The sequence below is a fragment of the Salvelinus alpinus genome, chromosome 11 (assembly GCF_045679555.1).
Source record: "Salvelinus alpinus chromosome 11, SLU_Salpinus.1, whole genome shotgun sequence".
NCBI classification, from domain to species: Eukaryota; Metazoa; Chordata; class Actinopteri; order Salmoniformes; family Salmonidae; genus Salvelinus; species Salvelinus alpinus.
In genome coordinates, this window is record NC_092096.1 from 72237160 (window position 1) to 72259435 (window position 22276).

General features: G+C 42.0%; 1 protein-coding gene across 2 annotated transcripts in view; it reads right to left on the reverse strand.

Moving 5' to 3' along the window:
* The window catches only part of lratb.1 (lecithin retinol acyltransferase b, tandem duplicate 1), a 47962-nt gene extending 26555 nt beyond the window's left edge, over window positions 1-21407 (reverse strand). Inside the window, exons 1-11 of one of the 2 annotated variants that reach the window (XM_071334175.1) lie at window positions 21055-21407; window positions 20540-20640; window positions 20316-20385; window positions 19607-19737; window positions 16655-16743; window positions 13010-13109; window positions 12338-12381; window positions 11379-11456; window positions 4391-4587; window positions 1997-2061; window positions 1750-1856 (exon numbers count right to left, since the gene is read on the reverse strand). In XM_071334175.1, coding sequence (XP_071190276.1) covers window positions 1750-1856; window positions 1997-2061; window positions 4391-4587; window positions 11379-11456; window positions 12338-12381; window positions 13010-13109; window positions 16655-16743; window positions 19607-19737; window positions 20316-20385; window positions 20540-20640; window positions 21055-21304 — 1232 coding nt within the window. In that variant the 5' untranslated portion in view covers window positions 21305-21407. The remainder of the gene's footprint in view (window positions 1-1749; window positions 1857-1996; window positions 2062-4390; window positions 4588-11378; window positions 11457-12337; window positions 12382-13009; window positions 13110-16654; window positions 16744-19606; window positions 19738-20315; window positions 20386-20539; window positions 20641-21054) is intronic. The other variant, XM_071334176.1, reaches the window with a different exon arrangement.
* Between the last annotated feature and the right edge of the window lie 869 nt (window positions 21408-22276).

Here is a 22276-nt window from a genome sequence, read left to right on the forward strand (position 1 = left end):
GGACTCGGGACTCTCTATTGGTTACACAGACTCTTGGCCTCCCATCCTATTCTAACCACCTCTCGCCGGCTTTTTTTGTTTTGCTGTACAATATGATCTTGTTGTCATCTAATGCACATTCAAATGTCATAAATAAACACTGCAGAGCTCTCCCTGTCTTCTGCCGTGCCCTGATTGTATTACTGTTGATGATATCTGGAAATGTGCATGTATACCCTGGTCCATCTACTGTTGCTAGCCCCAATTCTGACCTGTGCTCTGATATCTGCTTCACTGATTTCTGCTCTCGTAAAAGCCTGGGTACTCTGCATGTTAACACTAGAAGCTTATTACCTAAAATGGATCAATTGAAAGTGTGGGTTCACAGCTCCAATCCAGATGTGTTGGTCATCACTGAGACGTGGTTAAGGAAGAGTGTCTTGAATACTGATGTTAACCTTTCTGGTTATAACCTTTTTCGGCAAGACAGATCTTCCAAAGGTGGTGGAGTGGCAATCTTTACCAAGGATCACCTTCAGTGCTCGGTTGTCTCCACCAAGTCTGTCCCCAAACAATTTGATTTGCTAGTATTAAGCATTAAACTTTCAAATAGCTTTTCGATGACTGTTGCTGGGTGTTATCGTCCTCCATCCGCACCGGCCTGTACCCTACCTGCCTTAAGCTCTCTCCTGGCCCCTTAAACTAAGTCTGCATTTGTCCTGCTAAGTGACCTAAACTGGGACATGCTTAAACCACCTGACCAAGTCCTAAAGCAATGGGACTCCCTAAATCTTTCTCAGATTATCACCAATCCCACAAGGTATGACTCCAAACACCCAGAAAAGACTACTTTCCTTGACGTTATTCTCACAAATAATCCTGATAGGTATCAGTCTGGTGTTTTCTGTAATGACTTTAGTGATCACTGTTTTACAGCCTGTGTTCGTAATGGCCGCTCAGTGAAACGACCTGTCCTGATTGGTCATAGACGCTTGCTAAATAACTTTAACGAGCAAGCCTTCCTTCATGACCTGGCCTCTGTAAAAATGGTATAGAATCAGCTTGATCCCCTCTGTCCAAGACCCTTGGACCTTCTTTTTTGATATTTTCAGTGGTATAGTTAACAAACACGCCCCCATAAACAAAATAAGAATTAAAAACAGGTTTAGCCCCTGGTTCGACTGTGAGTTGGCAGAGTTACTCCACCTCAAGAATTCCACTTGGCGAAAGGCTCGTTACACGCTCTCGTTCAGGCAAATGATAAATAAGTGCACTCAGACTATCCAGAAGGCCAAAGTTAGTTACTTTAAGGAGCAGTTCTCTCTCTGTGGGTCTAATCAAAATAAGTTCTGGAAAACGATTAAAGACCTGGAGACTAAACCCTCCTCCTCACAGCTTTTTAACCTCTCTCTCTCCTGTCTGGGGAGTTTCTCATTGCTTGGAAGGCAGCTACGGTCTGTCCTTTATTTAAAGGGGGAGATCAAGCTGATCTTAACTGTTATAGGACAACTTCTATTTTGCCTCGTTTATCAAATAAAATAAAATGTTATTTGTCACATGCGCCGAATACAACAGCTGTAGACCTAATGCTTTCAAGCCCTTAAACAACAATGCAGTATTAAGGAAATACCTAGAAAACATAAGAGAAGAATAACAAATGATAATTAAATGTTTGGTTTGGATTGGATGCTAACGCTAACTGTTAGACGAAGCTATCCGCTAGCAGTGTGCTTATTAAATGTTTGGTTTGGATTGGATGCTAACGCTAACCGTTTGATGATGCTCTCTGCGGTGCGTCTGGCCTTCTCGGTGGCTCTGGGGCCCCCTACAGGACACACTGCTGTCGCCCTGTACCCATCCATGTAGGTGGCACACACCTAGGGAATAAAGAAATAGTTTTCGTTCATTGATTTAAATGAGAATGAAGAGACTTGACTCATATAATGTCAACAGGACATCTGTGGCTCTGAACCTGAGGGATGATTACTGGGAAATAGTTTTTACTGCGTAGTGTTACCTTGTAGTCATTGGACGGAGCAAAACCTCTGGCTCCGGTCACTTTGACCATCCCTCCCTCCACTCCTGAAGACAGATAGAGAAATCAGACACACAAACAGTCTCTCCCTTCCTCCCTCCACTCCTGAAGACAGACAGAGACATGAGACACACAAACAGTCTCTCCCTTCCTCCCTCCACTCCTGAAGACAGATAGAGAAATCAGACACACAAACAGTCTCTCCCTTCCTCCCTCCACTCCTGAAGACAGACAGAGACATCAGACACACAAACAGTCTCTCCCTTCCTCCCTCCATATTTTCAATCCTAATTAAACCCCCTTTATCTCCCTCCTCCAACTGTTAACAGTGAACTCAGTCCATCTGTCTGTCTGTTAACAGTGTACTCAGTCCATCTGTCTGTCTGTTAACAGTGTACTCAGTCCATCTGTCTGTCTGTTAACAGTGTACTCAGTCCATCTGTCTGTCTGTTAACAGTGAACTCAGTCCATCTGTCTGTCTGTTAACAGTGAACTCAGTCCATCTGTCTGTCTGTTAACAGTGAACTCAGTCCATCTGTTAACAGTGAACTCAGTCCATCTGTCTGTCTGTTAACAGTGAACTCAGTCCATCTGTCTGTCTGTTAACAGTGAACTCAGTCCATCTGTCTGTCTGTTAACAGTGAACTCAGTCCATCTGTTAACAGTGTACTCAGTCCATCTGTCTGTTAACAGTGTACTCAGTCCATCTGTCTGTCTGTTAACAGTGAACTCAGTCCATCTGTCTGTCTGTTAACAGTGTACTCTGTCCATCTGTTAACAGTGAACTCAGTCCATCTGTCTGTCTGTTAACAGTGAACTCAGTCCATCTGTCTGTCTGTTAACAGTGAACTCAGTCCATCTGTCTGTCTGTTAACAGTGAACTCAGTCCATCTGTTAACAGTGTACTCAGTCCATCTGTCTGTCTGTTAGCAGTGTACTCAGTCCATCTGTCCATCTGTTAACAGTGAACTCAGTCCATCTGTCTGTCTGTTAACAGTGAACTCAGTCCATCTGTCTGTCTGTTAACAGTGTACTCTGTCCATCTGTTAACAGTGTACTCAGTCCATCTGTCTGTCTGTTAACAGTGTACTCAGTCCATCTGTCTGTCTGTTAACAGTGAACTCAGTCCATCTGTCTGTCTGTTAACAGTGTACTCTGTCCATCTGTTAACAGTGAACTCAGTCCATCTGTCTGTCTGTTAACAGTGAACTCAGTCCATCTGTCTGTCTGTTAACAGTGAACTCAGTCCATCTGTTAACAGTGTACTCAGTCCATCTGTCTGTCTGTTAACAGTGTACTCAGTCCATCTGTCTGTCTGTTAACAGTGAACTCAGTCCATCTGTCTGTCTGTTAACAGTGTACTCTGTCCATCTGTTAACAGTGAACTCAGTCCATCTGTCTGTCTGTTAACAGTGAACTCAGTCCATCTGTCTGTCTGTTAACAGTGAACTCAGTCCATCTGTCTGTCTGTTAACAGTGAACTCAGTCCATCTGTTAACAGTGTACTCAGTCCATCTGTCTGTCTGTTAACAGTGTACTCAGTCCATCTGTCCATCTGTTAACAGTGAACTCAGTCCATCTGTCTGTCTGTTAACAGTGAACTCAGTCCATCTGTCTGTCTGTTAACAGTGTACTCTGTCCATCTGTTAACAGTGTACTCAGTCCATCTGTCTGTCTGTTAACAGTGAACTCAGTCCATCTGTCTGTCTGTTAACAGTGTACTCAGTCCATCTGTCTGTCTGTTAACAGTGAACTCAGTCCATCTGTCTGTCTGTTAACAGTGTACTCTGTCCATCTGTTAACAGTGAACTCAGTCCATCTGTCTGTCTGTTAACAGTGAACTCAGTCCATCTGTCTGTCTGTTAACAGTGAACTCAGTCCATCTGTCTGTCTGTTAACAGTGTACTCAGTCCATCTGTCTGTCTGTTAACAGTGTACTCAGTCCATCTGTCTGTCTGTTAACAGTGAACTCAGTCCATCTGTCTGTCTGTTAACAGTGTGATCCGTCCATCTGTTTGATGTCTGTTGGGATGTTCATCAGAGGTTGAGTTGAGGACAGTGAGCCAGAAAGGGTTTCGTTTGAGTTTCAGACTAAGATTCAGTTGTGATTCATTCCAGATGTGACTGTTTAGGGTTTATTGTAGGGACACAGGATTCACCCTCTAGTCCACGTTGGGCTTGTCCTCCACTGTAGCTTTCTACCTGATACCCCATCGTCAATGTGTGTGTGTGTGTGTGTGTGTGTGTGTGTGTGTGTGTGTGAGAGTGAGAGTGAGAGTGAGAGAGAGAGAGAGAGAGAGAGAGAAAAAAAGGCAATAACTGTAAGTTGCTCTGGATAAATTATTAATGTAAAAATGTGTGTGTGTGTGTGTGTACCTGCTACTTCAGTGATGTTGACGTTAGAGAAATCACAGGTGACGTCAGGAAGCAGGTATTTCTGCGGGTCACCGATCTCGTACACTAGTTGCTCGGCAACCGTTCCGAACGATACCAATCCGCCTGTTTTGGGCGGCTTGGACAGAATGAAGGATCCATCAGCAGAGCACTCCACCACTGGGAAACCCATGTTATCCCTGAGAGAGAGGGAGGGAGAGAAGTAGGGGGAGGGAGAGAAGTAGGGGGAGGGAGAGAAGTAGGGAGAGGGAGGGAAGAAGGGGGAGGGAGGGAGGGAGAGAAGGGGAGGGAGGGAGGGAGAGAAGTAGGGGGAGGGAGAGAAGTAGGGGGAGGGAGAGAAGTAGGGGGAGGGAGGGAGGGAGGGAAGAAGGGGGAGGGAGGGAGAGAAGGGGAGGGAGGGAGAGAAGGGGAGGGAGGGAGGGAGGGAGGGAGGGAGGGAGAGAAGTAGGGGGATGGAGGGAGAGAAGTAGGGGGAGGGAGGGAGAAGGGGGAGGGAGGGAGAGAGAGAAGAAGGGGGAGGGAGGGTGAGAGAGAAGTAGGGGAGGGAGGGAGAAGGGGCAGGGAGAGAGAGAGAAGTAGGGGGAGGGAGGGAGAGAGAGAGAGAAGTAGGGGGAGGGAGGGAGGGAGGGAGAGAAGTAGGGGGAGGGAGGGAGGGAGAGAAGTAGGGGGAGGGAGGGAGGGAGAGAAGTAGGGGGAGGGAGGGAGGGAGAGAAGTAGGGGGAGGGAGGGAGAGAAGTAGGGGGAGGGAGGGAGGGAGGGAGGGAGAGAAGTAGGGGGAGGGAGGGAGGGAGGGAGAGAAGTAGGGGGAGGGAGGGAAGTAGGGGGAGGCAGAGAAGTAGGGGGAGGGAGGGAGGGAAGAAGGGGGAGGGAAGAAGGGGGAGGGAGGGAGGGAGAGAAGTAGGGGGAGGGAGAGAAGTAGGGGGAGGGAGAGAAGTAGGGAGAGGGAGGGAAGTAGGGGGAGGGAGGGAGGGAAGTAGGGGGAGGGAGGGAGGGAAGTAGGGGGAGGGAGGGAGGGAGGGAAGAAGGGGGAGGGAGGGAGGGAGGGAGAGAAGGGGAGGGAGGGAGGGAGAGAAGTAGGGGGAGGGAGGGAGAAGGGGGAGGGAGGGGGAGAGAGAAGTAGGGGGAGGGAGGGAGAAGGGGGAGGGAGGGAGAGAGAGAGAAGTAGGGGGAGGGAGGGAGAGAGAGAAGTAGGGGGAGGGAGGGAGAGAGAGAAGTAGGGGGAGGGAGGGAGAGAGAGAAGTAGGGGGAGGGAGGGAGAGAGAAGGGGGAGGGAGGGAGGGAGAGAGAGAAGTAGGGGGAGGGAGGGAGAGAGAGAAGTAGGGGGAGGGAGGGAGAGAGAGAAGTAGGGGGAGGGAGGGAGAGAGAGAAGGGGGAGGGAGGGAGGGAGAGAAGTAGGGGGAGGGAGGGAGAGAGAGAAGTAGGGGGAGGGAGGGAGGGAGAGAAGTAGGGGGAGGGAGGGAGAGAGAGAAGTAGGGGGAGGGAGGGAGAGAGAGAAGAAGGGGGAGGGAGGGAGAGAGAGAAGAAGGGGGAGGGAGGGAGAGAGAGAAGAAGGGGGAGGGAGGGAGAGAGAGAAGAAGGTGGAGGGAGGGAGAGAGAGAAGAAGGTGGAGGGAGGGAGAGAGAGAAGAAGGTGGAGGGAGGGAGAGAGAGAAGAAGGGGGAGGGAGGGAGATAAGTAGGGAGGGAGGGAGAGAGAGAGAGAGAAGGAGGGAGGGAGGGAGGGAGGGAGGGAGGGAGGGAGGGAGGGAGGGAGGGAGGGAGGGAGAGAGAAGTAGGGGGAGGGAGAGAGAGAAGTAGGGGGAGGGAGTGAGAGAAGTAGGGGGAGGGAGGGAGAGAAGTAGGGGGAGGGAGGGAGAGAAGTAGGGGGAGGGAGGGAGAGAAGTAGGGAGGGAGGGAGGGAGAGAAGTAGGGAGGGAGGGAGGGAGAGAAGGAGGTAGGGAGGGAGAGAAGGAGGTAGGGAGGGAGATAAGTAGGGGGAGGGAGTGAGAGAAGTAGGGGGAGGGAGTGAGAGAAGTAGGGGGAGGGAGTGAGAGAAGTAGGGGGAGGGAGGGAGAGAAGAAGGGGGAAGGAGGGAGAGAAGAAGGGGGAGGGAGGAAGAGAAGTAGGTGGAGGGAGAGAAGTAGGGGGAGGGAGGGAAGTAGGGGAGTGAGGGAGAGAAGTAGGGGGAGGGAGGGAGAGAAGAAGGGGGAGGGAGAGAAGTAGGGGGGGAGGGAGAGAAGTAGGAGGGGAGGGAGAGAAGTAGGAGGGGAGGGAGAGAAGTAGGAGGGGAGGGAGAGAAGTAGGGGGAGGGAGGGAGAGAAGTAGAGGGAGGGAGGGAGAGAAGTAGAGGGAGGGAGGGAGAGAAGAAGGGGGAGGGAGGGAGAGAAGTAGGTGGAGGGAGAGAAGTAGGGGGAGGGAGGGAGGGGGGGGGAAGGGAGAGGAGGAGGAGGGGAGGGAGAGAAGAAGGGGGAGGGAGGGAGAGAAGAAGTGGGAGGGAGGGAGAGAAGTAGGGGGGGAGGGAGAGAAGAAGGGGAGGGAGGGAGAGAAGTAGAGGGAGGGAGGGAGAGAAGAAGGGGGAGGGAGGGAGAGAAGTAGGTGGAGGGAGAGAAGTAGGGGGAGGGAGAGAAGTAGGGGGAGGGAGGGAGGGAAGAAGGGGGAGGGAGGGAGAGAAGAAGGGGGAGGGAGGGAGAGAAGAAGGGGGAGGGAGGGAGAGAAGTAGGGGTGGGAGGGAGAGAAGTAGGGGTGGGAGGGAGAGAAGTAGGAGGGGAGGGAGAGAAGAAGGGGTAGGGAGGGAGGGAGAGAAGAAGGGGGAGGGAGGGAGAGAAGTAGGGGGAGGGAGGGAGAGAAGTAGGGGGAGGGAGAGAAGTAGGGGGGAGGGAGGGAAGAAGGGGGAGGGAGGGAAGAAGGGGGAGGGAGGGAGAGAAGTAGGGGGAGGGAGGGAGAGAAGTAGGGGGAGGGAGGGAGAGAAGTAGGGGGAGGGAGGGAGAGAAGAAGGGGGAGGGAGGGAGGGAGGGAGGGAGAGAAGTAGGGGGAGGGAGGGAGAGAAGTAGGGGGAGGGAGGGAGAGAAGTAGGGGGGAGGGAGAGAAGAAGGGGGAGGGAGGGAGAGAAGAAGGGGGAGGGAGGGAGGGAGGGAGGGAGAGAAGTAGGGGGAGGGATGGAGAGAAGAAGGGGGAGGGGAAGTGGGGGAAGAAAGAGAAAGAGGGTGGGAGGAGAGAGTCAGTCAGAGTAGTAGTAGATTTGGTAGTAGTAGTATTGGTGGTAGTAGTATTGGTGGTAGTAGTAATAATAGTAGTATTGGCGGTAGTAGTAGTAGTAGTAGTATTGGTAGTATTGGTAGTAGTAGTATTAGTATTGGTAGCAGTAGTATTATTTGTAGAATTACTGGTAAAAGTAGTAGTAATAGTAGTATTGGTAGTAGTGTTGGTAATAGTAGTAGTAGTAGTAATAGTAGTGGTAGTAGTAGTAAAAGTAGTATTGGTAATAGTAGTAGTAATAGTAGTAGTGGTAGTATTAGTAAACTTAGTATTGGTAATAGTAGTAGTGGTAGTGGTAGTATTGGTAATAGTATAATTAGTAGTATTGGTAGTATCATTGGTAATAGTAGTAGTAGTGGTAGTAGTATTGGTAATTGTAGTGGTAGTATTGGTAGTATTATTCGTAATAGTTGTATTGGTAGTATTATTGGTAATATCAGTAGTAGTAATAGTAGTATTGGTATTAGTAGTAGTATTATTGATGGCAGTAGTAGTAATAGTAGTATTGGTAAAATTATTGGTAATATCAGTAGTAGTAATAGTAGTATTGGTATTAGTAGTAGTATTATTGATGGCAGTAGTAGTAATAGTAGTATTGGTAAAATTATTGGTAATAGTAGTACAAATAGTAGTAGTAGTAGTAGTAGTATTGGTAATAGTAGTATTGGTAGTAGTAGTAATAGTAGTATTGGTAGTAGTATTGGTAGTAGTAGTAGTATTGGTAGTAGTAGTAGTATTGGTAGTAGTAGTATTATTGGTAATAGTAGTAGTAATAGTAGTATTGGTCGTACTAGTAGTGGTGGTAGCAGTAGTGGTAGTAGTAGTAATAGTAGTATTGGTTATAGTAGGAGTGGTAGTAGTAGTAGTAGTAGTAGAGGTAGTAGAGGTAATAGTAGTATTGGTAATAGTAGTAGTGGTAGTATTGGCAGTAGTAGTAGTGGAGTAGTAGTAATAGTAGTATTGGTAAAAGTAGTAGTAATAGTAGTATTGGTAGAAGTATTGGTAATAGTAGTAGGTATAGTAGTATTGGTAGTAGTAGCAGTAGTATTGGTATTAGTAGTAGTAGTAGTATTGGTAGTATTGGTAGTATTATTGGTAATAGTAGTAGTAATAGCAGTATTGGTGGTACTAGTAGTGGTAGTAGCAGTAGTGGTAGTAGTAGTAATATTAGTATTGGTAGTAGTAGCAGTAGTATTGGTAGTAGCAGTAGTGTTAGTAGTAGTAATAGTAGTATTGGCAGTAGTAGTAATAGTAGTATTGGTTATAGTAGGAGTGGTAGTAGTAGTAGTAGTAGTAGTGGCAGTAGAGGTAATAGTAGTAGTGGTAGTAGTAGTAGTAGTAGTAGTAGTATTGGTAATAGTAGCAGTGGTAGTAGTAGTAATAGTAGTATTCGTAGTAGTAGCAGTAGTATTGGTAGTAGTAGTAGTAGTAGTGGTAGTAGTAGTAGTAGCAGTATTGATAGTAGTAGTAGTAGTATTGGAAGTCTTATTGGTAATAGTAGTAGTAATAGTAGTATTGGTAGTGCTAGTAGTGGTAGTAGTAGTAATAGTAGTATTGGTGGTAGTAGTAATATTAGTAGTAATAGTAGTATTGGTTATAGTAGTAGTGGTAGTATCATTGGTAATAGTAGTAGTGGCAGTATTATTGGTAGAAGTAGTAATAGTAGTATTGGTAGCAGTAGTAGTATTGGTATATGTAGTAGTATTGGAGTAGTAGTAGTATTGTAGCCATAGTAGTATTGGTAGTAGTAGTAGTCGTAGTAATAGTAGTATTGGTAATAGTAGTAGTGGTAGTAGTTGTATTGATAGTAGTAGTAATAGTAGTATTGGTCGTACTAGTAGTGGTGGTAGTAGTAGTAATAGTAGTATTGGTTATAGTAGGAGTGGTAGTAGTAGTAGTGGCAGTAGTAGTCGTGGTAGTATTGTTGCAGTAGTATTGGTATCAGTAGTAGTAGTAGTAGTAGTTGTATTGATAGTAGTAGTAATAGTAGTATTGGTCGTACTAGTAGTGGTGGTAGTAGTAGTAATAGTAGTATTGGTTATAGTAGGAGTGGTAGTAGTAGTAGTAGAGGTAGTAGAGGTAATAGTAGTATTGGTAATAGTAGTAGTAATAGTAGTATTGGTAGAAGTATTGGTAATATTAGTAGGTATAGTAGTATTGGTAGTAGTAGCAGTAGTATTGGTATTAGTAGTAGTAGTAGTATTGGTAGTATTGGTAGTATTATTGGTAATAGTAGTAGTAATAGCAGTATTGGTGGTACTAGTCGTGGTAGTAGCAGTAGTGGTAGTAGTAGTAATATTAGTATTGGTAGTAGTAGCAGTAGTATTGGTAGTAGCAGTAGTAGTAGTAGCAGTAGTGTTAGTAGTAGTAATAGTAGTATTGGCAGTAGTAGTAATAGTAGTATTGGTTATAGTAGGAGTGGTAGTAGTAGTAGTAGTAGTAGTGGCAGTAGAGGTAATAGTAGTAGTGGTAGTAGTGGTAGTAGTAGTAGTATTGGTAATAGTAGCAGTGGTAGTAGTAGTAATAGTAGTATTCGTAGTAGTAGCAGTAGTATTGGTAGTAGTAGTAGTAGTAGTGGTAGTAGTAGTAGTAGCAGTATTGGTAGTAGTAGTAGTAGTATTGGAAGTCTTATTGGTAATAGTAGTAGTAATAGTAGTATTGGTAGTGCTAGTAGTGGTAGTAGTAGTAATAGTAGTATTGGTGGTAGTAGTAATATTAGTAGTAATAGTAGTATTGGTTATAGTAGTAGTGGTAGTATCATTGGTAATAGTAGTAGTGGCAGTATTATTGGTAGAAGTAGTAATAGTAGTATTGGTAGCAGTAGTAGTATTGGTATATGTAGTAGTATTGGAGTAGTAGTAGTATTGTAGCCATAGTAGTATTGGTAGTAGTAGTAGTGGCAGTAGTAGTCGTGGTAGTATTGTTGCAGTAGTATTGGTATCAGTAGTAGTAGTAGTAGTTGTATTGATAGTAGTAGTAGTAGTTGTATTGGTAGTAGTAGTAGTAGTTGTATTGGTAGTAGTAGTAGTAGTAGTATTATTGGTATCAGTAGTAGTAGTAGTATTATTGGTATCAGTAGTAGTATTGGTAGTAGTAGTAGTAGTCGTAGTAATAGTAGTATTGGTAATAGTAGTAGTGGTAGTAGTAGTAGTGGTAGTATTGTTGCAGTATTGGTATCAGTAGTAGTATTGGTAGTAGTAGTAGTCGTAGTAATAGTAGTATTGGTAATAGTAGTAGTGGTAGTATTGTTGTAGTAGTATTGGTATCAGTAGTAGTATTGGTATCCGTAGTAGTAGTAGTAGTAGTATTGGTAGTAGTAGTAGTAGTAGTTGTTGTATTTGTATCAGTAGTAGTAGTATTGGTATCGGTAGTAGTAGTAGTCGTAGTATTGGTAGTAGTAGTATTGGCAGTCGTAGTAGTAGTATTGGTAGTAGTAGTAGTAGTAATAGTAGTAGTAGTAGTATTGGTAGTAGTAGTAGTAGTATTGGTAGTAGTAGTAGTAGTAGTAGTTGTATTGGTAGTAGTAGTAGTAGTATTGGTAGTAGTAGTAGTAGTAGTAGTATTGGTAGTAGTAGTAGTATTGGTAGTAGTAGTAGTATTGGTAGTAACAGTATTAAATTCACCGGTAAGAGATAAGAAAGATAAGACATTAGTGTATAATATTGTTCTATCATAAGAGATAGCAGATTGAGCTAGCATTGGGACAGGAAATGGGACAACACTGTATAATGTCCTCACCAGTCGGGTACTGTGTGCCAGTCTGTGAAGATGCCACCTGTTGCCTGGGCACCACACTCTATGAGATGGCCTGCAAGACTGAGAGAGGGAGCAAGGTTTAAAGATCATTTAAACTACTGTATTCTGGAACGGCTTATCCCCATAGTAACCTTCACTGTGCTCATGCCTTATAGTAACCTTCACTGTGCTCGTGCCTTATAGTAACCTTCACTGTGCCCGTGCCTTATAGTAACCTTCACTGTGCCCGTGCCTTATAGTAACCTTCACTGTGCCCGTGCCTTATAGTAACCTTCACTGTGCCCATGACTTATAGTAACCTTCACTGTGCTCATGCCTCATAGTAACCTTCACTGTGCTCATGGCTTATAGTAACCTTCACTGTGCTCATGCCTTATAGTAACCTTCACTGTGCTCATGGCTTATAGTAACCTTCACTGTGCTCATGGCTTATAGTAACCTTCACTGTGCTCATGACCTATAGTAACCTTCACTATGCTCATGCCTCATAGTAACCTTCACTGTGCTCATGCCTCATAGTAACCTTCACTGTGCTCATGCCTCATAGTAACCTTCACTGTGCTCATGGCTCATAGTAACCTTCACTGTGCTCATGGCTCATAGTAACCTTCACTGTGCTCATGGCTTATAGTAACCTTCACTGTGCTCATGGCTTATAGTAACCTTCACTGTGCTCATGGCTTATAGTAACCTTCACTGTGCTCATGGCTTATAGTAACCTTCACTGTGCTCATGCCTCATAGTAACCTTCACTGTGCTCATGCCTTATAGTAACCTTCACTGTGCTCATGCCTTATAGTAACCTTCACTGTGCTCATGCCTTATAGTAACCTTCACTGTGCTCATGCCTTATAGTAACCTTCACTGTGCTCATGCCTTATAGTAACCTTCACTGTGCTCATGCAAGGAACCAAACAAAATAACAAAGTGTGTGTGTTTACCTCCCAGCTGCCAACAGGTCATAGTTGTTTTGCTTCCACCCAAACTGTCAGAAAGATAACACAATACAACCCATCACATCCCAACCCATCACATCCCATCACATCCCAACCCATCACATCCCATCACATCCCAACCCATCACATCCCAACCCATCACATCACAACCCATCCCAACCCATCACATCCCAACCCATCACATCACAACCCATCCCAACCCATCACACCCCAACCCATCACATCAAAACCCATCACATCACAACATAACCCATCATATCACAACCCATCACATCCCATCACATCCAAACATAACCCATCATATCCCATCACATCCCAACCCATCACATCACATCCCAACCCATCACAACCCATCACATCCCAACCCATCACATCCCATCACAACCCATCACATCACAACCCATCACATCCCAACCCATCACATCCCAACCCATCACATCCCAACCCATCACATCCCAACCCATCACAAATATCACAACACAACACACAAACTCTCTATATAAATAAATAAAGATGGTAAAATCAGTGTTATCTGTTTCCCAAGGTCTGAGGAGTGTGTTTTGACTGTTACAAGAACAGATGTGGATTTCGAGGGATGAGTGTACACACACACACACACACACACACACACACACACACACCCACACACTAACCTACAGAGTGCATAAGAGGTCCTAGGGCGACAGCACTGTCCACACATCTCCCTGTCACTACAATGTCAGCCCCCAGGTCTAGACACCGCTGAATGGGTACCGCACTGTGGAGAGAGGGGAAGAGGGGGTACACCGTGAGTACACAGTGGCACACTGTGAGCACCATGAGTACAAAGAAAGCTTCGACTATGTACAGATTCAGTGAGCATAGCCTTGCTATTGAGAAAGGCTGCCGTAGGCAGACCTGGCTCTCAAGAGAAGACAGGCTATGTGCTCACTGCCCACAAAATGAGGTGGAAACTGAGCTGCACTTCCTAACCTCCTGCCAAATGTATGACCATATTAGAGACACATATTTCCCTCAGATTACACAGACCCACAAAGAATTCGAAAACAAATCAAACATTGATAAACTCCCATATCTATTGGATGGCCACAGTGTGACATCACAACAACAAGATTTGTGACCTTTTGCCACAAGAAAAGGTCAACCAGTGAAGAACAAACACCATTGTAAATACAACCCATATTTATGTTTATTTATTTTCCATTTTGTACTTATCTATTTGCACATCATTACAACACTGTATATAGACATAATATGACATTTGAAATGTCTTTATTCTTTTGGAACTTCTGTGAGTGTAATGTTTACTGTTAATTTTTTATTATCCATTTCACTTGCTTTCCCATGCCAATAAATTACATTTATACATTTATTAAAGAAAAACTAACAGGTCTGTGAGAGCCGGAATTCTTACTGGTTGGTAGGTGATCAAATACTTATGTCATGCAATAAAATGCAAATTAATTACTTAAAAATCATACAATGTGATTTTCTGGATTTTAGATTTTTTTTTTTGATTCCGTCTCTCACGGTTGAAGTGTACCTATGATAAAAAATTACAGACCTCTACATGCTTTGTAAGTAGGAAAACCTGCAAAATCGGCAGTGTATCAAAAACTTGTTCTCCCTAGTGTACAATAGTTCAGCATTGTTCTAGCAGTATATACCAGTACAGTATTGTTCTAACAGTATATAATAGTTCAGTATTGTTCTAACAGTATATAATAGTTCAGTATTGTTCTAACAGTATATAATAGTTCAGTATTGTTCTAACAGTATATAATAGTTCAGTATTGTATTGTTCTAACAGTATATAACAGTACAGTATTGTTCTAACAGTATATAATAGTTCAGTATTGTATTGTTCTAACAGTGTATAATAGTACAGTATTGTATTGTTCTAACAGTATATAATAGTTCGGTATTGTTCTAACAGTATATAATAGTTCAGTATTGTTCTAACAGTATATAATAGTACAGTATTGTATTGTTCTAAAAGTATATAATAGTTCAGTATTGTTCTAACAGTATATAATAGTTCAGTATTGTTCTAACAGTATATAATAGTTCAGTATTGTTCTAACAGTATATAATAGTTCAGTATTGTTCTAACAGTATATAATAGTACAGTATTGTTCTAACAGTATATACTAGTTCAGTATTGTTCTAACAGTATATAATAGTTCAGTATTGTATTGTTCTAACAGTATATAATAGTTCAGTATTGTATTGTTCTGACAGTATATAATAGTTCAGTATTGTTCTAACAGTATATACCAGTACAGTATTGTTCTAACAGTATATAATAGTTCAGTATTGTTCTAACAGTATATAATAGTCCAGTATTGTATTGTTCTAACAGTATATAACAGTTCAGTATTGTTCTAACAGTATATAATAGTCCAGTATTGTATTGTTCTAACAGTATATAACAGTACAGTTTTGTTCTAACAGTATATAATAGTTCAGTATTGTATTGTTCTAACAGTATATAACAGTTCAGTATTGTATTGTTCTAACAGTATATAATAGTTCAGTATTGTTCTAGCAGTATATAATAGTACAGTATTGTATTGTTCTAACAGTATATAATAGTTCGGTATTGTTCTAACAGTATATAATAGTACAGTATTGTATTGTTCTAACAGTATATAATAGTTCAGTATTGTATTGTTCTAACAGTATATAATAGTTCAGTATTGTTCTAACAGTGTATAATCGTTCAGTATTGTTCTAACAGTGTATAATAGTTCAGTATTGTTCTAACAGTGTATAATAGTTCAGTATTGTTCTAACAGTATATAATAGTTCAGTATTGTTCTAACAGCATATAATAGTTCAGTATTGTTCTAACAGTATATAACAGTTAAGTATTGTATTGTTCTAACAGTATATAATAGTTCAGTATTGTTCTAACAGTATATAATAGTTCAGTATTGTATTGTTCTAACAGTATATAATAGTACAGTATTGTATTGTTCTAACAGTATATAACAGTTCAGTATTGTATTGTTCTAACATTATATAATAGTTCAGTATTGTATTGTTCTAACAGTATATAATAGTTCAGTATTGTTCTAACAGTATATAATAGTTCAGTATTGTATTGTTCTAACAGTATATAATAGTACAGTATTGTATTGTTCTAACAGTATATAACAGTTCAGTATTGTATTGTTCTAACATTATATAATAGTTCAGTATTGTATTGTTCTAACATTATATAATAGTACAGTATTGTATTGTTCTAACATTATATAATAGTTCAGTATTGTATTGTTCTAACATTATATAATAGTTCAGTATTGTATTGTTCTAACAGTATATAATAGTACAGTATTGTATTGTTCTAACAGTATATAATATTACAGTATTGTATTGTTCTAACAGTATATAACAGTTCAGTATTGTATTGTTCTAACAGTATATAACAGTTCAGTATTGTATTGTTCTAACAGTATATAACAGTTCAGTATTGTATTGTTCTAACATTATATAATAGTTCAGTATTGTTCTAACAGTATATAATAGTACAGTATTGTATTGTTCTAACAGTATATAATAGTACAGTATTGTATTGTTCTAACAGTATATAATAGTACAGTATTGTATTGTTCTAACAGTATATAACAGTTCAGTATTGTATTGTTCTAACAGTATATAATAGTTCAGTATTGTTCTAACAGTATATAATAGTTCAGTATTGTATTGTTCTAACATTATATAATAGTTCAGTATTGTATTGTTCTAACAGTATATAATAGTACAGTATTGTATTGTTCTAACAGTATATAATAGTACAGTATTGTATTGTTCTAACAGTATATAATAGTTTAGTATTGTATTGTTCTAACAGTATATAATAGTTCAGTATTGTTCTAACAGTATATAACAGTTCAGTATTGTATTGTTCTAACAGTATATAACAGTTCAGTATTGTATTGTTCTAACAGTATATAATAGTTCAGTATTGTATTGTTCTAACAGTATATAATAGTTCAGTATTGTTCTAACAGTATATAATAGTTCAGTATTGTTCTAACAGTATATAATAGTTCAGTATTGTTCTAACAGTATATAATAGTTCAGCATTGTATTGTTCTAACAGTATATAATAGTTCAGTATTGTTCTAACAGTATATAATAGTTCAGTATTGTATTGTTCTAACAGTATATAATAGTTCAGTATTGTTCTAACAGTATATAATAGTTCAGTATTGTATTGTTCTAACAGTATATAATAGTTCAGTATTGTTCTAACAGTATAAAACAGTATTGTGTTTCTATCGTTCCCAGACTTACCCCAAGTAGGCATTCATACTGTGGACGGTTGTAGGCAGCTTTGACCTGCTCATCCCATCAGCCATTCTCACCTCAGACAGACTGTCTTTCTGGAGGAGAGGAGGGAAGAGGAGGGAGGAGGAGAGGAAAAGGAGGGGGGAGGAGAGGAAAGGAGGGAGGAGGAGAGGAAAAGAGGGAGGAGGAGAGGAAAGGAGGGAGGAGGAGAGGAAAGGAGGGGGGAGGTGAAGTGAGGAAAGGAGGTTAGGAGGAGAGAAAAGGTAGGAGGAGAGGAGTTGGCAATCTATGCTAATGGGGGTCACCTTGGGGTCATGATAGGGGCTGCACAAAATGATTGATGTATTATAATAATTGATTATGCATTAATAGAAGGGGAAGGGCTATAAGACCCCTCCCCCACTACATCTATAGGGTCCTGGACTACAGCGTAGCAATATATATATGCATTATAATGTTTAATACTGTTCCACAGTTATTTTCTAGTCTCTGCCTCTTATAAGAAACGGTCTGAGAGATGTGAGTTATTGCAGACAAAACAGGATGTCTGTGAGAAAGCGCCTCAAGGCTAAAAGAGATTCATAGACACAGACACCTGCAGGGGAATATTATAGATAAGAGACAAGTCAGACATATCAGTGTAAGCCACACGTGAATGGAAAATGACTGCTGAGCCCTTAGAAAACACTGGACTATTGTTTTATCCTGCAAGTTTGTCTAACTGTATATGCATGGGCTTGGTCTCATGAGTAGAAGGTGTTGAGGTAGGCAGGGGTTGACTGCAAGTATTTCTATTTCTATCTTCTGTGTGCAATTGCATTAATAAAGGTTTGATTGATTTACTTAAAACCTCTTAGGGATCCCTTGAAGCGGCAATCCCGTTAGTGGGACCGATTTGACAACATCCGGTGAAATTGCAGAGCGCCAAATTCAAACTACAGAAATATCAATATTCAACATTCACGAAAATATATGTAATACATCAAAATAAAGCTTAACTTCTTGTTAATCCAGCCGCTGTGTCAGATTTCAAAAAGGCTTTACGGCGAAAGCAAACCATGAGATTATCTGAGGACAGCGCCCCGCATACAAAACACATGAAAATCATTTTTCAACCAGGCAGGTGCGACACAAAAGTCAGAAAAAACTATATAATAAATGCCTTTGAAGATCTTCTTTTTGCAATCCCAAATGTCTCAGTGACACAATTGTCGTTTTGTTCGATAAATTCCTTCTTTATATCCCCAAACTGTCCATTTATTTGGAGCGTTTGAATCAGAAATACACCGGTTCCAAATTGCCCAACATGACTACAAAGTATCTAATAAGTTACCTGTAAACTTGGTCCAAACATTTCAAACAACGTTTTTAATCCAACCTCAGGTACCCTAAAATGTAAATAATCGATAAAATTTAAGACGGCATAAACAGTTTCCAATACCGAAGAAAACAACACGGAGCGCACTCTTGTTCACACGCACCAAAATACTAGAGCCCTTCTGAGTGACACGTAGAAAGAACAGCACTACTTCTTTATTTCTCAAAAGAAAAACATCGAACAATTTCTAAAGACTGTTGACATCTAGTGGAAGCCATAGGAACTGCAATCTGGGCCCTAATAAATCCGGTTTCCCATAGAAAAGCATTGGAAAACACAATGACCTCAACAAAAAAATGCCCCTGGATGGATTGTGCTCGGGGTTCTGCCTGCCAAATCAGTTCTGTTATACTCAGACATTATTTTAACAGTTTTAGAAACATTAGAGTGTTGTCTATCCAATACTACCATGCTTATGCATATCCTAGCTTCTGGGCCTGAGTAACAGGAAGTTTACTTTGGGCACGCTTTTCATCCGGAAGTGAAAATACTGCCCCCTATCCCGAAGAAGTTTTAAAGAAGATATTGTCTGGCTGCTGATTTCACCAATAAGCCAATGATTGACAATTAACAAGGAACCTACCCCAACAATGCAAAGCAATAGAGAATTGCATTAAATGAAATGATGATGATGATGATGACAAAGAGCGGAGATGATCGTGCACTTCAGGAAACAGCAGAGGGAGCACCCCCCTATCCACATCGAAAGGGACAGCAGTGGAGAAGGTGGAAAGTTACTCGACGTACACATCACGAACAAACTGAAATGGTCCACCCACACAGACAGCGTGGTGAAGAAGGCGCAACAGCACCTCTTCAACCTCAGGAGGCTGAAGAAAATTGGCTTGTCACCTAAAAACCTCAAACACTTTTACAGATGCACAATTGAGAGCATCCTGTCGGGCTGTATCACCGCCTGGTACGGCAACTGCACCGCCCACAACCGTAAGGCTCTCCAGAGGGTAGTGAGGTCTGCACAACGCATCACCGGGGGCAGACTACCTGCCCTCCAGGACACCTACACCACCTGATGTCACAGGAAGGCCAAAAAGATCATCAAGGACAACAACCACCCGAGCCACTGCCTGTTCACCCCGCTATCATCCAGAAGGCGAGGTCAGTACAGGTGCATCAAAGCAGGGACCGAGAGACTGAAAAACAGCTTCTAACTCAAGGCCATCACACTGTTAAACAGCCACCACTAACTCAGAGAGGTGCCCACATGGAGACCCAATCACTGGCCACTTTAACAAATGGATCACTAGTCACTTTAAATAATGCCACTTTAATAATGTTTACATATCTTACATTACTCATCTCATATGTATTTACTGCATCTTATATCATCTTGCCTGTGCCGCTCAGCCATCCATATATCTATATATCTATATTTACATATTCCTATTCCATCCCTTTAGATGTGTGTGTATTAGGTAGTTGATGGGGAATTGTCAGATTACTTGTTAGATATTACTGCACTGTCGGAACTAGAAGCACAAGCATTTCGCTACACTCACATTAACATCTGCTAACCATGTGTATGTGACCAATAAAATAGGATTCGATTTGAGCGTACATACCTGAGCCATGAGGTCATCGCCTGTCACCACGGCGACCTTGAGATCAAGTCCCGCCTTCTTGACTACTTCCTGTATAGCGGCAGCGCATGCCAGTGGGTTCACCCCCCCGGCATTACTGACCACCCGGATACCTACACACGCACACACGCACAAACACGCACGCACACACGCACAAAAACGTACGCACACACGCACAAACACGCACGCACACAAACACGCACGCATAAGCACGCACGACTTGGAATGTCAACAAGATAACAGATCAGGTAACATGTTGATGTGGAAGGTTAACATGACGTCTAGTAACATGTTGATGTGGAAGGTTAACATGATAACAGATCTAGTAACATGTTGATGTGGAAGGTTAACATGATAACAGATCTAGTAACATGTTGATGTGGAAGGTTAACATGATAACAGATCTAGTAACATGTTGATGTGGAAGGTTAACATGACGTCTAGTAACATGTTGATGTGGAAGGTTAACATGATAACAGATCTAGTAACATGTTGATGTGGAAGGTTAACATGATAACAGATCTAGTAACATGTTGATGTGGAAGGTTAACATGATAACAGATCTAGTAACATGTTGATGTGGAAGGTTAACATGATAACAGATCTAGTAACATGTTGATGTGGAAGGTTAACATGATAACAGATCTAGTAACATGTTGATGTGGAAGGTTAACGTGAAGCCAGGTCCTACCTTTCTTATGGATGTCATGTATAAAGGGAGCTATCGCTATTTGGACAAAGTCAGGGGCATAACCCATATTCTGAAAGAAGAAGAAATGCATTGATGAGATAACTAATATTGGTTATTGATGAATAGGTGGATTCACAGGCTTCTTGACCTGGTGATTATTGATACTCGGCGGGATTCAAAGGTAATTGACAAGAAAATGAATGATTGATAGGTAATAAGCTCACAGGCATCTTGGTCTTGGCCACGGTGAGGAGAGACATGGTGATCTCACTGAGGTAGTCAAACACCAGGTAGTCTATCTGCCCACTGTAGATCAGCTGGGGGACTGAGAGAGAGAGAGAGGGAGAGAGAGAGAGAGAGAGAAAGAGCGAGAGAGAGAGAGAGAGACAGAAAGAGCGAGAGAGAGAGAGAGGGAGAGAAGAGTTCCATAAATACTTTGTCTGCTAAAAGTTCATCCATTGATCCAAGCTATCCATAATCATATCCATTGATAATGTTTGTAGATAGATAGTTAATGTTGTCATAAACTGACATAACACATGAATATAAGAGCTTAATTCTATAGCACCCTACACTATGGGCCTTGGTCAAAAGTAGTGCCCTACATGCGAATAGGGTGCAATTTGTAACGCAAACCCTAGAGTCTCTGAGGTCAAAGCGAATGAACTCTGTCCTAGTTGGCTAGACTAGAGAACAAGTCATGTGCCTAGCCAACTACAACCATCTAGCTTGCTCTTACCCGAGGCCGCCGTATCTCCCCAAAACCCGGACGCGCATCCTATCCTAACGGTGTCCTTCTTTGCTGAAGAGCTGTAATGTGTAGCGCATTCAAAGCGATGCTTTGGGAAAGTTCTGTTGGGCGAGAAGTTCGAGTGCAGAAATCTCGCCAAGTTGCAAGCAAACGCGGGTGTTTTCAAGCAAAAACCCTTTGTCAGCCGTTGGACCCTCAATGCGTGGACGACACGGGATACATTTGTGATATTAGACATTGTAATTAAAATAGTTTAACCTGAATAAATCGAGAAAGTCAACTCTGGAAGTTCAAGATACATTTAACTCGTGCTACGACCAAAATACTCCGTGTAGGAACCCAGGTTGAGCCTATTTTCGGTCCGCTCCGGTGATTGTGACGTTTTGTAAATGGACGCATGATGGCGCTAGATGTACACATATACGAGGCTATAGGTGGATTGGATGATTGAAGTTGCAGTAGACCTCATTCATTTCTTGTTTTAAAAAAAATTTGTGAGGATGTTGTGATTGTCACCGAGTCACTTTTACAATGAGTCAACCCAGTCTCCTATTTCAAACTGATGCGTAGGATTACTATTTAATGTCGAAGTTTCAAAGTTCAACACGTACACAGGCTACAACAGTCCAGTGAAATTCTTACCTTGAGAGCTCTTTCCCAACAATGTAGAAATAATAATAACAATATAGAAAATATATATATATTTAAATTAAGTAAGAATAAAAACTACACAGGAACATATTGTCCCTGGCCTTGTCATGGGAGGGATCTGGACCTAGGTGTCACACAGCAGAAACTAACCCTGACTCTTTAGCCGTATAGGTAACCTAATTCCCATTTGGACTGAGGGTGACACTGATTTCTAATTGGGAGGGATAGAGGGAGAATTGGGTTACCATTGGCCCAGCTTCGTCCGGGTTTGGCCGGGGTAGGCCGTCAATGTAAATAAGAATTTGTTGTTAACTGACTTGCCTGGTAAAATAAAATATATAAAAAAGGAATGTCAAATTGTCTACGTAAATTATCAAAGGAGAGACAAAACCAGTTTGGTTTCTGTAGATGAGATTGGGCAGCACAGATTGTAGGTGCAGAGTTAATATTTTAGCAATCAATTTATAATCAATATTTAATTGTAGGCTTTCAGGGTACAGTGTACTATTGACAAATTATTGAGTAAAGGGAAGCACACAGATCCGTCACTTCCGTGAAT